Genomic DNA, 17,160 nt, shown 5'->3' with positions numbered 1-17,160 from the left:
TTGGTTTGTTTCTTGTCTCTGTTGACTGAAGAAAAATGCACAACCTAAAAGTTGTAAGTTAAGTTTTATTCGGGGACCATACTGAGGACATAGGATGGGAGGCAACCTGTCAGATAGCTCGGAGGGACGGCGTCAAAGAGGCAAAGGAGGAACCAGGATATAGAGGAGTTTTTGTAGTCGAATATCAAAATATTACTGCTAATCACGAAAAGCAGACCGCTGAAGTTAATGATTTTAGTGCTTTTCTTTTCTTTTTTTTTTTTTTTACATTTATTTATTTATTTATTTTATTTTTTGGCTGCGTCGGGTCTTCATTGCTGCGTGTAGGCTTTCTCTAGTTGTGGAGCATGGGCTCTAGGTGTGCGGGCTTCAGTGGTTGTGACTCACGGGCTTAGTTGTATCCGCGACATGTGGGATCTTCTCGGACCAGGGCTCGAACCCGTGTCCCCTGCATTTGCAGGCGGATTCTTAACCGCTGCGCCACCAGGGAAGCCCCAGGTCCCACCCTGTCTGATGGCACTGTCATTATCTTTCGGGTCTGAATATTTTCTCATTTCCATTGTCATTGCTTCCTTGACCCATGAGGTAGGCAGTATTGTGTCTTTAAATTTCCAAACATATGGGAGTTTTCTAGCCATTTTAAAGATCATGGGCTTGTTGACTGTGCTGTGGGCAGAGAGCTGGGTGGAGCTCATCTTCAGTTGCAGCGTGTCCCTGGCCCAGGGTGCAGCCAGTTTCCATGTCCGTTCGGTGGGTGCCTGAGAGGAGTGTGCTCCCTGCAGGCCCTCCAGGTAAAGTGTGCACTCTGTGCCGCCCCTTTCCTGGAACGTGCTCGGCTGTCGGCTGCCGAGAGGAGCTCTCGCTGTGACAATAGACCCCTCTGCTTCTCCTGGTGCCTCTGCTAATTCTGAAGATAGGGGATGCGGGCTGTCAGTTTGATGCCGAAAACTCGGCCTCGGTGACCGGTGCCGAATGGAATCTCGGAGACAGAGTTTTGGGTGAAGTAGAAAAGAATAGCTTTATTGCTTTGCCAGGCAGATGGGGACACAGTGGGCTTGTGCCCTGAAAAACTGTGGGTCCCAACCCGGGAGGTTTTGGTGAGGAGTTTTACAGCCATGGTTCAAGGGTGGGGTTGCTGACGAGATTAGGTTGTGTGCGCAGGGCCTGCGCGCCTTTGATCTGGCCTCAGGTGGTCTTTTCTGGAATGAAGAATGCTGACATCTTCCATTTGTTGGGGGTTTTAGTTCTGTAAAGAGCTCAAATACACTGTTCTGTGTGTCCCTTGAGGAGGGACCAGGACCCTGGCCCAAGGCTGCGCTGTTGTTTCCTGGCCGCCCCTCCCTTGTCTCTGCCTCCCCTCCCTTCCCTGATTAGCAGCTGTTTGAATCTGCCCTTTGGAGCTCAGGGAAGGTCATGGAGGCAGAACAGAGAGGCTCCCTTGCGCAGGAGCCCCACAGGGTCCTGCTTGATTTCAGTTAGAACTTGGACTTAGAGGGCATCTTAGCAAAGAACAGTACACCTTTGGAGATGGTACAGATGAAGAAAGAGGACAGAACTTCTAGGCAGCAAATTGTGGGAAGGTGCATAAACACACAGGGAGGCTGATGGACGTGAGGCTTGTGTAGACCAAGGCCAGAGTTGTCTCAGGTGGGTACCCTGACCTTGCTGGAATGTGGGGACACCTTTACACACTCGTGTCCTGCTTTTAGGTGGACGGAGGGCAGGGAGCTTTTCTCGTGCCTGTTTCTTTTCAGTTGCCTTCAGCTCAAAATAATCCTTATGCCAAAGCAGGCTGTTTTGAGGTGGCATATTTTGTAATTTACATAGACTGTAATTACTCAGTGACCTGGATTCGTCTGACTTTGGGCCTTCTGTTTGTCCTTCATTTCTTCTATTTCTTTTTCTCTGATTTATTACCTTCTTTTGGTTGGTGTTTTTTCTCGTATAACTTGTTTCCATTTACTAACGAGGGAATTGTGCCTATCTATTCTTTCGGCAGTAGCCCTAGAATTGTAGCCTTATCAGGGCGGCCCTACCTTAGCAGGGTTGGAAGTTAATCAGTATCATGATCCCCCTACCAGACAGTGTGGTGCGGTGGTTCATCTTGTGTGTCAGCCTGGCTGGGCTGTGTCGCCCCGATTCTTGGTCAGACACCAATCTAGAATGTTGCTGTGAAGGTATTTTTAAGATGAAATGAGCATTTAAATTGGCAGACTTTGAGTAAAGCAGATTACCCTCCATGATGTGGGTGGGCCTCATCTAAGCAGTCGAAGGCCTGAAGAGGAAGGTACAGATGCCCCCCGACGGGGAGGGGGTTCTCCCCACAGCCTCTGGACTCGCGCTGCAGCGTCTGCTCGTCCCCAGGTCTCCAGATGCTGGTCCACCCTGCAGGTTGGACTCCCACGTCCCCACAGTCGTGGGCCAGTTCCTTAAAATTGACCTCTCTCTGTCCCTCCATCCTCCTAGCCCTCTCCCTCCCCCCAACCCCCACTCTGTACATTGTGTGCATCTGCAGGTGTCCTACTGGTTCTGTTTCCCTGAAAGCCCTGATCAGCACTTGGGACCCTGTCATTTTGGTGTCACCATCTGCTCCTGGTCACACACTGTGTTTTGGAGTGTGTTCCATCGTGTTTTTAGCCCCAGATAGCAGCAGCGCTGTTGTTATTACTCCATGAGGTCAGTGTTTGTCTAGACTCACCCACACCTCTGGTCCTTCTTTGACCTGGGGTCACAGCCCTGCCTTTAGAATTGCCTCTAGTGTGGGAAAGTAGGTGACAGCATGTCTCGGGTTTCATTTACCTGAAAATGTATCAATTTTGTTTTTCGGTGTTTTTTTTTCCGATGGATTTCAAAATTCTCTGTTGACAGTTCTGTTCTCTGCAGAGTGAAGACATCATTCTGCCGGCTTGACTTCTGTTGCTGCAAAGTTAGCTGTCAGCGAGTGTGGTTGCATTGAAAGGAGTCCATTTTTTTCCTTTTTGTTCCTTTTAAGATCTTTCCCTTTTCCTCGGGGTTCCTGGGCTTCACTCTGCTTGGTTTAGGTGAGCGTTGGCGTGCCCTGCTGGGGTCTGGTGGGCTTGGCTTTTAGAAATTGCTCCCCTGTGGTCTCTGCAAATATCGTCTCTCCCCGCCCGCCCCTTCTTTCTGGAGCTTCAGTCGAGGGCTCACGATGTCCCCACGCGTCTGTCTGTCTTTCCTGTTGTCTGTAGCTCTGATCCTCTGTGTGCTTGATTTGTTTTCCATTTCATTAATCTCTCTTTGCTTGTTGACATTTCAGTGACCGTATTTTTCATTTCTAGAAGATCAGCCTGGGTATTTAAAAGCTTTCCCTGGTCAGTGTCTTATATTTTTTTCTCTCTCATTTCTTTAAACACGTGAAACATTTATTTCCGTTTCTGGAAATCACCAGGTCGCAGGTCCTTGCAGGTCTTGGTCATCATGGTTTCTTTTCTGTGTGTTTGCAATTTGGGGCTCATGTATCTTAGGCTTGTATCTGTGGGAATTATTTGAGGCCGAGTTGGGGTGATTTGCCTGTGCAGAAGGTGGGGAGGGTGGGAGTGGGGCTGGGTCCCAGCCCGCAGCCAGGAATGGCCTTGGGGCCACGGGGGCCCTGTGAACTGTGCCGCAAGCCCATGCAGGCTGGCTGCTGGTGTGGATATCTGAGTGTCAGTGGAGATAAGCTTATCTCCCCCCCCCCGCCCCCCGCAGTGTTTCCCTTGGGAAAGACCCTTGTTTTCAGAGCCTTCACCCTGAGGGTATCAGTGGGAACCACTTTTGGTGGGAGAGGGATCCCTGGTTTGCTCCCTGCATTTGACAAATGTACATGGAGGGAGGGGGGTCTAAGAAGCCCCAGGTCACAGGGTCAGAGGCCCCCAGGTCACCTGGTCCGAGACCTCCTGGGCACTGGGGACCCAGGTCTGTGGAGGCATCGGTGGTCCAGCCTGGGGCTCTCGCAGGTCGGGTGGGTGTTCGTTCCTCTCAGTCTGGAGCCCTCGGGGAGGGGTTGGAGGTTAGGCTGTGCGGGTGGAGATGGGGGGCTGGGGAGAACTTGGAGAGAAACGTATGTGAAGCCAAGGGAGCTGCAGCCCCCAGAGGAGGGGAGTGGTCACCAGCAGGTCAGTGGCCAGTGACGTGAAGGTCTGGAAGCCGGCTGTGAGGGCAGAGGTGGGTGGGGCCGGCACTCCTCCGGTGGCCTTCAGGCAGGGCAGGGGCGGGGCTGGGGGCTCTCGGGAAAGGGGGGCCCAGCCTGACCTGCGCGTCCCTCCAGGGGACGGCAACCTGCACCTCAACGTGACGGCAGAGGCCTTCAGCCCGTCGCTGCTGGGCACCCTGGAGCCCTACGTGTACGAGTGGACGGCCAGGCAGCGGGGCAGCGTCAGTGCCGAGCATGGCCTGGGCTTCAAGAAGAAGGACGTCCTTGGCTACAGCAAGCCACCCGAGGCCCTGCAGCTCATGCAGCAGCTCAAGGCCCTCCTGGACCCCAAGGGCATCCTGAACCCCTACAAGACGCTGCCCACCCGCACCTGACGCCCGCTACGGTCAGCGGGAGACTCGGGAGGGGGCCTCGATCCTTGGCTTTGCCTGTGGGGCGCTCCCGCAGGCCTGGCGTGGGCTCACAGGGCCTCCATTCGACGGAGCCAGTGGCAGGCGGGGTGCCCGGGCCCGTGGTTGGCGGTGGGGAGCTGGCCCTGTGGAGCCTGGGGCACGTGGCTCTCGGCAGGATTCCTCCGGGTGCTCTGCCAGTTCTGTTGGGTGGGCCGAGTGGAGAGGGCTGCCCCGTCCTCACTCCATCCTCGTGGCGGGCACTCCGTCCCTTTGCAGGTCCTGGACAGGCCAGGTGGGTGAGCCATTCTGCCCAATCAGAATAGACCAGGTCGCCCCTGCTTTGCCTGTGGCCCCTGGGATTCCACCTTGTGGGGTGCAGCTCTGGGAGGGGGCACGGGTGGTCCTTCCGCTGGTCCCCACACAGCGTGAGCCTCCAAGGTGCCCTGGGCAGAGGTGGTGAACTCCATGTGGGCAGCAGAGCACCGTGAGGTGGGTCCACGCGGAGCTCTGACCAGCAGAGCCCGGGCCGTCGGGCGCTTTACAGATGACTTTTAGTCACATTTGAGCCAGTGACAGGAATGCCCCCCACCGTGGAAGGTGTCATTTCCCCCGTTTTCCAGAAGGCCCGTGAGTTGGCAAGACCGTTGTTGGAAGACAGGCATTGGTTTCTTGCACTTGGTGGTTTGCTGTGATGTGTCCTTCCGGTTCTGCTTTGACCACGAATGTCAGTAGTGCCGGGTGAGAAGCCCCGCCCGGCACAAGCATCTTCAGTCACCCCGACCGGGTCCTCCCCATTGACCTTGGTCCTTGGGGCAGCTGCTCGGGCTGTGCACACAGTCTGGGAGGCCGGACACGTTTTCTGTTTCTGGCTGCCCTGAACTTCCAGTAAAAGTGGGAATAAATCACGATACTCTCCTTCCTTCTGTTCTTAGAAAAACAACCTCATAAAAGCCCAGGTGAAGTGCCCGTGTACCCTGCTCCTCAAGCACCCAGCGTCAGCGACCCGGAGCCTGGCAGTCTGTGTGTGGGGACAGGGCATCCCTGTCCCCGTCTCCCATCCCCATGCCACATCCCCCGTCCCTGTCCCCCACTGTGTGGCTTGGAGCCCCGCCTCATCGGGCCGCTGAGGCGTGGTCTTACGTGGGTAATGTGCAGTGAGGGGCTTTGTGATGCAGAGATACCTCCTATAAAAAGTTTTAGGACTAAGCAAGTTTTTTTTGGAGAATTAAAGTAATGCATGGATTATTAGAGGGCTTAAAACTTTGAGGCATTTCCTGCTAGAGTAAGGGTAGGGCTTCGAGAAGGTGGCCTAGTGACTGGGGGTGGGAGGGAGCAAGTGGCAGGGGGACCCCTCCATGTCCTTGAAGGATAAGCTGGCCCCCAAAGTGTCAAAAAGTGAAGTGGTATCCACTGGCCCTGCGGTTTACTCCTGGGGCTCGCCCCTCAGGGTCCACCTGTGCGCGTGCACACGCGCTCACACACCTGCACACAAATGGCACACGTGCACACATGCACGTGCCGGCGTGTCCCCAGGCCATGCACGGAGCACCGTCTGCAGGTGGTGTCGGTCAGTGGCCGTGTCGCTGGCCGTGTGTCTGTTGAGAAGGAGGCGGGTGTGTGCCTCTGTGGCCCCTGGACAGAGGGACGGCCAGAGGAGGGGACGGAGGGGGCAGCTCACCTCCTGCTTCTGAGAAAGGCCGTCGACTCTTGGAAGCCGGTTCAAACAGAACCTTCCTGCGTGTCAAGACCGCAGCTGGGACTCACTCTGGGCGCCTGGAGGCCGGGTTGGGTGGGGAGGGGGTATCATTTTCTATATTTTTGGGATGCTTTGCCTTTTTTTTTTTTTGCCAAGTGCACGTACACTCTCATAAAACGTGAACAAGCCAGGCGCAAACTGATTCAGAGGTCCCGTGGCTGCTGCTGGGCTGGATGGGTGAGGCTGGGCATGGGCTGCATCCACGGTCCCCTCCTCTGTCACCCAGGAGAGGGGCAGCCCCAGCAGAGCCTGCTCCGAAGGGGACACAAGCCCCTGCCCCTGCTGACGCGGCTGGCCCGGGTCCACCTGCCCGGCCAGGGTCCTCTGGCTGCGGGTGAGACATACCCTGGGGGAGGTGGGTGTTCTCCTGGGGGTGTCTTGGCCCCAGCGTGATTTCAGGGCCCGGGCCAGGGCCCATCTCCAGCCCCCAGCAGGGTGGGCGTGTCGGGACACCCGTGACTGCCTCCACCTGACCCTTCCTGCTCTCTGCCAGGATTTAAAATGCAGGTCCCCTCCCCACCCGTTGTCGGCTGCCTGTGGCCTCGCCTGGTTCCAGGGCCTGCCTGGGGGGCCCTGCAGTGGGTCCCTCCAGCCTCGCTGGCCCTATGGCTGGCTCTGTCCCCTCTTCCGTCATCCGCGGCTGGGCACTCAGCACGATGGAGCTCCCGAGAGCCCTGGTGGCTCGCCTGTCTGTCCTCCATCCTTCCAAGGTCAGCGGATGGCCTGTGGTGCTCAGCTTCTGACCCCCTGGAAGCCAGCTTTGAGGCTGGTGATTTCCCAGTTGTTTCTGGGACGGAGCCGGGGCCGCCCTGCGCAGCGCCCTGGCTGGAGGAGGTGGCGGTGGCGGGCCACAGAAGGCGGCACACACCGGGCGTTTCCTGCCGGTGACGAGGCCTGGGGTGCGGCGCCGCGGGCCAGGGGCCTTGTTGCAGGGCCCACAGCAGCTGGGGTGGGACGTGCCGTTTCCTCTGCACCACCTTGACCAGCAATGGTTCCCTTCTGCCTCTGAGGCCCCCGTCCTCTGGTCTTTGTGCCGTCTTGGTGGATGGTGTCCTGGAATCAGTGAAACAACGCGGCCTGCGGAGGGAACGCAGGAAGGAGGCCTGCCAGCCGGACCCCGCTTATGTGATGCTAAAACGTGGGCTCCCCAAGGACAGGGAGGTCTTGGGTTTTCACACGTCCAGAAAAACCCGCTGGAACAGCAGGAAGACCAGAGGAAACCCCGTCGCATCCAGCAGGCGACTCTCAGAACCTGCGGGGACACGGGCCGTGTGGACCACACTGCAGAGCCCGGGTGTGGGCTGTGCCCGCGGAGAACACGTGCCCTCCCCGGGGCCGCAGGCACAGACGGCAGGACACCCGGAGCGCGTGTCAAGTCGGGGCCTGGGGAGGCTCACCCATCCAGAGGCTTGCGGGCTCTGCGGTCACACAAAACGTCACGGGCAGAGCGAGGGAGCCAGCCAGGCGCCAACAGCAGGCGCCTTCGGACCAGGAGTGGACCCCGCGGTGGGGTGGGGGTGGGGAGACACCTCCCACCTCCCGAAGCAGCTCCTCACAAGCCACTTGCCCGAGGACAGGCGCCACATGTGCCTGCAGGTGGCGAGGGAGGGGCTGAGGGTGCTGTTGGGTTTGGCTTAGAAAAAGCTTCTTGGGGGGCTTCCCTGGTGGCGCAGCAGTTAGGAGCCCGTCTGCTAGTGCGTGGACACGGGTTCCAGCCCTGGTCCGGGAAGATACCACGTGCCGCGGAGCAACTAAGCCCGTGCGCCACAACTACTGAGCCTGCGCTCTAGAGCCCGCGAGCCACAACTACTGAGCCCGCATGCCACAACTACTGAGCCTGCACTCTAGAGCCCACGCATCACAGCTACTGAAGCCCACGTGCCACAACTACTGAGCCCACGTGCCTAGAGCCCGTGCTCTGCAACAAGAGAAGCCACCGTGATGAGAAGCCCGCGCACCGCAACGAAGAGTAGCCCCCGCTCGCCACAACTAGAGAAAGCCCACGCACAGCAACAAAGACCCAACGCAGCCAAAAATAAGTAAATAAAATAAATTTATTAAAAAGAAAAAGAAAAAGCTTCTGATTTTCACCTTAAAACCTCTAAGCTGCTGCAGTGTGAGAAGAGGTTACGTAAGAGGACCGCTCAGAGCGGAGGCCGCGGAGAGCGGCTGGAGGGGCCCCGGGGGTGGGAGGAAAGCCCCAGGCAGGGCTGCAATCAGGCTGTCGGGGAGCCGGGGGGAGCAAGGAGGCCGCCCACCCCTCAGCCCCAGGGATGGGATGTGGCTGGGGGTGGGCAGCCCTGCCAGGCCTGCAGGGGAGCAGAGTCTCTGCCCTGCCAGCTCAGAGGAAGACTGGGGGCTGACCCCACGGAGAGGTGGAGGTGACTGGCCACGGCGTGATGTAGTTGCGGTGCGTGGGCTTAGCTGCTCCGCGGCATGTGGGATCTTCCCAGACCAGGGCTCGGACCCGTGTCCCCTACGTTGGCAGGCGGATTCTTAACCACTGCGCCATGGAAGCCCCTAATGGAGGGACTTTAAGAAGAATGAATTTTCAGTAAGATTAGAGGACATATTGCGGCATACTTGAGAATAAAAGAGAATATTTGGAAACAGAAAAAATGACTTCTGAAAAAATGGAATAGAGACCGTGAAGGATAGATGGACACTGCAGAGAGCCAGTGTCAGCCAGGAGAACCTCTGGAGGCTCCTGCATCCTCCACCCAGAGGAAAATGCAAAGAAGGAAGTCCCAAGGGAGAGTGGAGATGGGGAATCAGATCCAGGATGAGCCAACCTGATAGGAGTCTGGGAAGGAGAGTAAGGGCCATAGATGAGAACCTATAGCCAAGCAAAGAATGGGCAAAATGACCCCGATTTAAAGAAAGACTCAAAGCAACTCACTGCCCTGAGCATCAGGCAGCTCTGCTAACCCCCAAAGCAAACAAGACCCCAACTCAGCCGACAGGGGCAAGCGAGTGAGTCCAGGATAAGCAGAAAGTACTGCTGCCGCTTAATACAGAGAGCAGGCTGTCTCAAGGGAGTGGGTGTCAGGCCATCACCGCTGCCAGCAGTGCTGGGCCCGTGGGCGTGGGCCTGTGCTCAGGGGCACAGTAGCCAAGAACGCAACGTTACCATAGAAATTCAATTGCGGTTACTCTTGCCTTTGAGGTTGGCAGGAATGTAAACTGGCGCTGTCTTTCTGGAGGGAAAATTGGGGGTATTTATTACAACGTAAAGTGTACATGGTTTGTAACAGAGAACTTCAGAAACAATCTGGGTGTCCATCCAAGACAAACTCAGTTGTTTAAAACGCGAAGTCCTACACAACCAATAAAGCTGGGAGCGCAGAGTCTGTGAATCTCCTCTCTGGAGGGGCATCTCCAGGCCTTGTGATGCTGGGGTCAGGGTTGGTGAGCAGGGCTGCGGGTGACTGGGATGGGGTGTGCGTGTCCCAGCTAGCAGTGCCCATGGGAGTGGGGGAAGCCGGGGAGACAGACCGTCTGATTTTTCAAGAGAAGCTGGAAATACAGGTTTTTATGTGAAGTCTCTAGGTTTAAAACAGCTGGCATCTAACTAAAACGTGAAAACTCCTGAGAGAGGGAACAAGGTGTGTGTGTGCGGACCGCCTCCTTCTGTTAGGCAGCCCTGGTTAGGCAGCCCTGCTCTGGCTGGGGGGCTTCGAACAGGTGCTGCGGGGACTTGAAGGCCCCAGTTCTCAGCGGGCAGCCTGTGAGACGGCACCTGGCTTGGACTTGGGAGACAGGGGAGGAAGGTAGATCCTGCCTTCTGGTTTGGACGGGGCTCCAGAGGCGGGAGGCTGTGTGAGCCGTTCCTTCACACTGCCTTCCCCTTTCCGTTCACGGCAGACCCCTGAGCTTTTATGTGGGCATGGGCTGCTGGCTGGAGACGTCCTGGGGCCCCTGGAGGGGGCAGAGGTGATGTGTGCCACATCTGGGCCACCTCCATAGAGTGGGTGCCACGGTGCCACCGCTGCCCCGCCCCGCCTTGCCCTGCCGGTGCCCGGCTCTGGTGTGTGGCCCCGGCATGGGGAGGAGATGGTGGCCCAGACACAGGGGTAGGATGTGGGGCCCATGAGGGCCAAAGGGGCTGGCATCTTGGGGGCTGAGGGAATGGTAGGTAGGCACCCAAGTCGTGATGGGAGGCATCTCTGGGGGCAGCTGACGCCCATGTCCCCCTCGGAGGTCAGCTGTGGCCCCTGGTGGTGGCCCACCCCCAGCACAGCCTTGTTGGAGGGTGAGGGCCCAGGGTGGAGCCAGTTGACCAGCAGAGAGGAGCCCTGTGTGGCCCTGTCTGGACACTGCCCCCTCCTGGCTGCCCTTCTTCACCACCTACCCCTCTCTGTGCTGCACCACAGTCGCACGGCTGGCGGGACGGTCCTGGATCCTGACACAGCCCTGGGGCTGTGCCAGCTCGCAGCTCCCGGCCACAGAGTGGGCCCTTGTCTCTGCCTGTGAGTGGGTCGGAGAGGCAAGCACTCCTGCAGCTGCCCTGCAGCCAGCTCTGCGGGGCCCGGTGAGGCCCCTCCCTGCTCACCTATATCCCCGGCCCTCGGGGGCCAGGACCTGCCTCTCTTTGGCCTGAGGGCAATGGGCTTGTGGACGGAGGGCCCTCAGCCAGAGTTGCCACATGGGCCCCCCGCAATGGGACGACTTCCTGCAGGGCCTCGGGGTAGATTTAGAGGATGGGGTAGGTGTAGGCTGGGTGTCGGGGCCCCGCCCCAACAAGCATGAGCACTTGGGCCCATAGGTGACGCTTCACCAGGCAGAAGTGTCTGAATTGAGTCCTTGCCCGGGACAGGGCACAGGACACCCGGGTTAGGCTGGAGACCCATCCTGAGGTGACACAGCCAAGTCTGCCCATCTTGTGTGCAAAGGGCTTGTGCCCTTCGTATGCATGCGTTTCATAGCCCCGCAGGCTGAGTGTGCCCAGCGCCAGCAGGCCCACGGGACAAACGTGCTGGCCCAGAGGGCGTGGGGCAGGTGACTTGGGCTGGCTCGTGCTCCAGGGCGGAGCCCAGACAGGACCGGCTGCAGGAGTTCGGGGCAGGCCCCTGCTGGGGCAGAATGACCCCCAGTAACTTGCCTGGGTCCAGGGCCAGGGGACCAGACTGTCTTGGAGGTCCCATCTCCTCTCCAGGACTCGGTTCCCCTTCTGTGTTGCATCACCTGGGGAGGGCCACGCTGGGGAGGGTAGATGGGCATGGAGACTTACGGGTGCTGACTCCCCTGAACGCTGGGTTACGGCCATCCTGGTCGAGCCAAAGCCCTGGAACCTGCTGCACTGGCCCAGCTGGGCAGGGCCAGCAGCCTGGGAGGCCTGCTCTCCCTCTTAGATTGAGGACCCCCCGAGGCTCTGGGGCTCTGCAGCAGGGCCCGGCCCGGGCGCAGGTGCTCTTAGTACCCGGCAGCCCGTCCCACTGTGCGCAGTGAGCAGACAGCCCAGCTAGCTGCATCCTCCTGCATCCTGCAGGCCTCCATCCCTGCTGCCCCGTCCCACAGTGGGGGCTGGACCTGAGCCCCCTCCTGCTTCTGGCACCAGCTGCTGGCGGTCCTGGGCCCTGCAGAGCAAACCAAATGCAGAGAGTGTCCCATTTGTGTCCATTCAGCCTGGAGGGACATGAGGCACCTGCACCTGCTTCCTGCTTGGGCACAATTGCTCTTTGGATGCAGAGCGGGGGTGGGGGCCCAGGGCTTCCAGGACACGGGAAGCTGCTCTCAGAGGCCCCAGAGGCATGGTGGGGTGGGCGGACCTGGCGTTGGGCAGGGGTCTGCTGGGCTCAGGGGGCAGCGTGGTGGGGCTAGTGCACTGCCCCAGGGAGCCTCCCAGGAGAAGGCGGTCCTGGGCAGAGGTGGCTGTGTCTGTCTGTTTGGGGGACCTCAGGCATGGAGGCGTATGTGTGCATTCATTCCTGTCACCCCACTCTCTCCATCCCGACTGTGTCCTTTGATGTGCGCCGGCCTCGCTGTACAGGGACTCCCCTCCCCCCAGCACCCTGTCTGGTTACCGCCGCGTCTGGCCCCCAGCTGCTCAGACACCTCCGGTTCCGGTCGCAGCCCCTGGACCCCACTGCGCTGCGGGGAGCAGACTCACTGCCATCCCTGGGTGGGGGCTTGGCCAGCCCACCTTTGTGCGAATCAGAACGGGACCCCCGGTAGGGGGTCGGCGGATTGCAGACTGTGTGTGCCCCCAGTGCACCCACACCTGAGGCCCCGCCCTTTGAGCCTCCCTCAGGTGACCCCACCCCAGAAAGGCCGCCCAGGCCACGCTCCGTCACCCCTGCAGGAACCTGGGCCTGTGGGCGAGGGGGCTGGGCGACCAGCCAAGGTTTAGGGAGCCAGGCTTCGTGGGGCCTGAGCTGTGGCCTTCTTCATGGTGGCTGAACCCTGCGACGCTCCCTCCTGCTGGGGCGCTCCTGGTGCCTGGCTTGTGGTCTCACCCCGCCCCTCCCCTCTTAGCTCTCAGCTCTGAGAAGCGCACCCAGCCTCCATGCCCTGTCCCCCAGCCTGGCTTCTCTCGTGTGTGTGCTCCCGCTTCTGGGGGGCTCCGTCGTGGAGGGTGCTCATCTTCCTCCCATCACTGTGTGGGAGCCGCTGCTTTTCAAGTTCAAACCCCTAACCCCTACTGCAGACTAAACCCCCCACCCCACACTTGGTTCCTTTCTGCTTGGAAGGGGCAGGGGCTGGACGGCAGGGCGGTGACCTCTCTGGCCTCCTTGGGGTCCCTCTTGTTGCCCCACTGGCTTGTACCGCCCCTAGCTCTCTTGGGGTACACGTGTGAGATGTTTGGGGTACCCCATAGGTAGGGTGGCTCTGCTGGGCTTCCCCACGTCCCCCAGCCTTGCTTAGGAGCCCGGGCGGCAGGGCGGCGGGTCCCCCACCTCGCAAATGTCCCACTGGGCCTGGAGTTCAGGACCTTATCTGCAGGAGAGCTGCTGGGCCCCCCTTGGGTCAGCAGGCAACCCTCTAAACGTCTCCTGGCCACCCCCAGGACCCCAGGTCTGAGAGGGTGATGGCAGCGGAAGCCTGGCATCTGCGTGCAGCACATGTGAGCGTGTCTTCCTCTGTGTCTCCCATGTTTCCGTGTTTCGTGTCTTTCTGTGTCCTTTTCTGTGTGTCTGTTTGCACGGCTCCTGTGGTTGTGGGGCCCCTGCTTGGGGACACTGAACCCCTCCTTGTCCAGAGCCTTGGGGTCCCCTGGCAGCCTCCTGCCGGGCAGGCTCTGTGATGACCGCAAGTCCCCAGCACGTGGGTGCACAGGGTCGAGGGGCTCTGGCCAGGCTACCCCGCTCCTGTCACCAACCAGTTCCCTCTCCGTGGGCCATGCTGAGAGGCGCAAGGCGCAGATTCCAGACATTTGAGGTGCAATAGCCGTTGGGGAGGGACCACCCTGGACGGGGGTGAGGGGCCCTGGGACAGGGTGGTCTCCGGGTGGGCACAGGAAGGCGGGCTGGGCCAGGGCAGGGGCACGGCGCCTGCACCCGCAGAAAACCCTTGCCCATCTGGAGGGACCCCGCTGACTCTGGGGTCCTGGGCCCGCGCCCGCAGAGCATGGGGCCCTGCGTGTCCCCGCGTGGACCGTGCTCTTCCAGGGCGAGAGGGCCGGCCTGACGTACCGCGTGCCCTCACTGCTGCCCGTGCCCCCCGGGCCCACCCTGCTGGCCTTCGCGGAGCAGCGGCTGAGCCCCGACGACGCCCACGCCCACCGCCTGATGCAGAGGACCGGCATGCTGGCTGGGGGCTCCGTGCGGGTGAGCCCGGGGTGGGCGGCGGGGGCCGCGCCGCGCGGAAGGGCTGGGGACTGAGGCTTGGCCCCCTCCCCGCAGTGCGGCACCACGGGCGTGCTGGGGACAGCGGTCCTGGACGAGCACCGCTCCAGGGACCCCTGCCCGGTGCACGTCGCGCGCACGGCCAGTCTTACTCTTCATCGCCGTGCGCGGCCGCAACCGCGAGGCCGCGCAGATCGCTGCGGGCGAGAACGCCGCGCACCTCTGCGGCGTGACCAGCCGGGACGCGGGGCGCAGCTGGGGTGGCGCGCGGGACCTCACGGCGGAGGCGGTGGGCGGCGCCGAGCAGGGTAGGTGGGCGCCCGCTCTGCAGGGCGCGGGGGTGGGGTGGGGGGAAGCGGGGTCCGAGCAGGGAGGGGGTCTCGCGGGGCGGGGAATGGGATTCTGCACCGCGGAGGGGTCTGCACCCTGGCGGCGGAGGGGGGCCTGGCTGGAGCTCCTGCCTCACTCCGCACCCAGCCTAAGCGCCACCGACGCCGTTTGGTGGGCCGCCCCCATCCTGTCCCCGGAAGACCTCAGTCCCGTGCCCAGCAGGCTCTGTCATCTTCCCGAACCTGTCTCTGTCTGAGCGCTGAGGTCCCTTCTGGCCCCAAACCCCCGGTGGGTCCCCTCTTTTACCCCTTCCTCTTCTTCCTTCTCACTCCTCCCCCGGCGCTCAGCCCAGGGTTGCAGCTGGGTAGGTCGGCTTGACACCAGAGCTTTCCCTCTGCTCTCGCTGCCCCTTCCCCGAGGGCCTGACCACCAACTGCCCTCGGGGCCACTCCGACCCTGGCATGTGGAAGCTGACCCAGGGGTCACCTAGGCCCTGGCAGGTAGGAGCTAAACAGAGGGGTGGGGCAGGCTCTGAGACCCAGACAGGGCACAGTGGATCTAAAGAGCTATCTGCTGGTGTGGACCCCACCCCAGGGGACTCGAGCCCATTGCCAGGAGGGGCTGCCCAGACCCTCCCGCCCTCAGCTGCCCCTCTGCCTGGACAGCACGCACACTTGGGGGCTGGCCTTCCGCTCACCCGCTGAGATCCTGGCCCAGCGGCCTGCCTGGGCTCGTGGCTCCTGCTAATGGCCCAGGAGGCTTGTACAGCCTGGGGGTGGCCGGAAGGAGTGGACGGTGGGGGCACAGTGAGCCGATGGCTGCCCCCTGAGCTGTCCCCTAACCCGGGTACTGGCCCCCGTCCTCCCCGTCCCCCAGGGTGGTGGTGCTGGCCCCCGTCTTCCCCGTCCCCCAGGGTGGTGGTGCTGCCATCGGGGGGACCAGCAGCCCCTCCTCCCTGCAGACTGGGCCACGTTTGCCGTCGGCTCCAGCCATGGCATCCGGCTGTGCTCGGGCCGCCTGCTGGTGCCGGCCTACATGTACCGCGTGGACCGGCGAGAGTGCTTTGGTGAGATCTGCGGGACCGGCCCCCACTCCTTCTCCGCACCTGGCACCACGGGGGCCTCGTGCCCAACCTGCGCTCGGGCGAGGGCCAGTTGGCGGTGGGGGACAGGGGGCAGGCTGGTGGCATCCTCTACTGCAGTGCCTGGAGCCCTCTGGGCAGCCACATGCAGGTGCTCAGTGTAGACGAGGGCGCCTCCTTCCTGCCTGGGGAGCTGGTGCTCGCCCTGGCTGGGGCCGCCGGGGGCTGCCAGGGCAGCATTGTGGGCTTTCCGACCCCGCCCTCCAGCAGGCCGGAGAATGAGGGGTGCACCATGGGTACCAGGAACACCCTCCACCCTCCACACCTCTGCCCTGGGCCCCAGGAACCCCCAGAGGAAGGAGGGTGCTGGAGATACCCGAGGGGGCGGGGGGCTGGGTGGGACGGAGGGATGTGGGGATGGCTCCGGTGAGCCCGGCCCAGGGCCTGGGCTTGGGGGGAACAGGGGGACCTGGACCCCCGAGCTCCCGGTCCCGCCTCGGCCTTGTCTCAGAGCCCCACATGGCTGCTGTATTCCCACCCGGTGGGGCGCAGGGCACAGCTGCACATGGGCATCTGCCTGAGCCGGTCGCCCCTGGACCCCCACAGCTGCCCGGAGCCCTGGGCGATCCACGAGGGCCCCAGTGGCTACTCTGACCTGGCGTCCATCAGGCCCACCCCCGAGAGAGCCCTGACCTTCGCCTGTCTGTACGCGAGTGGGACCGGGGTCTCCTATGAGGAGATCTCCTTCTGCATGTTCTCCCTGCAGGAGGTCCTGGGGAACGTTGGGGCGGGCACTGGGCATCCCAGCCTTGGGGACAAGCCTCTGGGGCGCTGCTGGCCCTCCTGATGGGCCTCTGGCCAGGCCTGGCCCCGGGTGCCCAGGAGGAGCGGGGAGGGGAGCAGGGGCGGAGGATGCTGGGAGGTGGCGGGGTGGGGGCGTCTGTGACCCCAGGCCTGTATGGGGCTCCATCCTGGAGAGGCGCCTTTGCTCCTTGGCTTCTCCAAGGAGGTTCGTGAGGGTGAGTGTTTGTGTGGGACCTCATTGAATTTCACAGAAGCTCAGTTGTAACAGTCTCCAAGCAGGGCTGGTCTTTAGGAAGGAGGTGTACAGCCGGAAGGGAGGGTGGCCTGGATGGCCCAGGGTGGACGGGCGGCTGGCCCTGCATGGCCCACCCTGCCCCCTCCCAAGGCCGACAGCAGGGGCTGGGGCGTGTGGCGGTGGGAGCGTGGCACCGGGATCCTTTGCTTAGCCCGCGGTGCTTAGTCGCCTGTACCATTTTCCTCTTTCCTCTTGCTCTGCTGGCTTTTTTCTGGCTTATGAACAAGAAATAAAGGGATCCTGCGTGTCTGTCCAGGGCTGTCTCTCCTCAGTTCTTTCCACGTCGAAGCCTGGGGAGGGTCCCCAGTGCTCTAGCCACGTCACTGTGGGGTCTGCCCCCCTTAGCTAGACTCTCCAGTGCTGGGGGCTGCCAGCCATGGGGCAGGGGGACAGGCAAAGCCTTCTCTGCGCGGCAGCCCCAGATGTGCCTGGTCTGCACTGCCGGCCGGCGGGGCCGGTGGGGAGCGCGGTGGCTGCCCCTCCCTGGATGGGTCACCTCCCAGGACCGGCCCTCTGTGCCCTCGTGGAAGCACCTTCTTATTTCCTCTTCTTTGTAACATCTTCT

At 61.2% G+C, this 17,160-nt stretch overlaps 2 protein-coding genes across 6 annotated transcripts in view; both read left to right on the top strand.

The window, feature by feature from the left end:
• Nucleotides 1–5,450, top strand: part of D2HGDH (D-2-hydroxyglutarate dehydrogenase) — a 21,743-nt gene extending 16,293 nt beyond the window's left edge. For all 5 annotated transcript variants that reach the window (XM_067739941.1, XM_067739944.1, XM_067739943.1 and 2 more), the window contains exon 10: nt 4,268–5,450. In XM_067739941.1, coding sequence (XP_067596042.1) covers nt 4,268–4,527 — 260 coding nt within the window. In that variant the 3' untranslated portion in view covers nt 4,528–5,450. The remainder of the gene's footprint in view (nt 1–4,267) is intronic.
• Nucleotides 5,124–17,160, top strand: NEU4 (neuraminidase 4). The gene is given in 11 exon segments (XM_067739922.1): nt 5,124–5,172; nt 6,528–6,635; nt 10,675–10,832; nt 12,344–12,471; nt 13,851–14,067; nt 14,143–14,231; nt 14,233–14,393; nt 15,377–15,511; nt 15,514–15,854; nt 15,856–15,988; nt 15,991–17,160. Coding segments are annotated over 11 exon segments (1,872 nt in total). The 3' UTR covers nt 16,344–17,160.

The sequence above is a fragment of the Pseudorca crassidens genome, chromosome 6 (genome assembly GCF_039906515.1).
Source record: "Pseudorca crassidens isolate mPseCra1 chromosome 6, mPseCra1.hap1, whole genome shotgun sequence".
NCBI classification, from domain to species: Eukaryota; Metazoa; Chordata; class Mammalia; order Artiodactyla; family Delphinidae; genus Pseudorca; species Pseudorca crassidens.
Note: the sequence above shows the minus strand (reverse complement) of the source record. Positions and strands in the feature narration are given on the sequence as shown.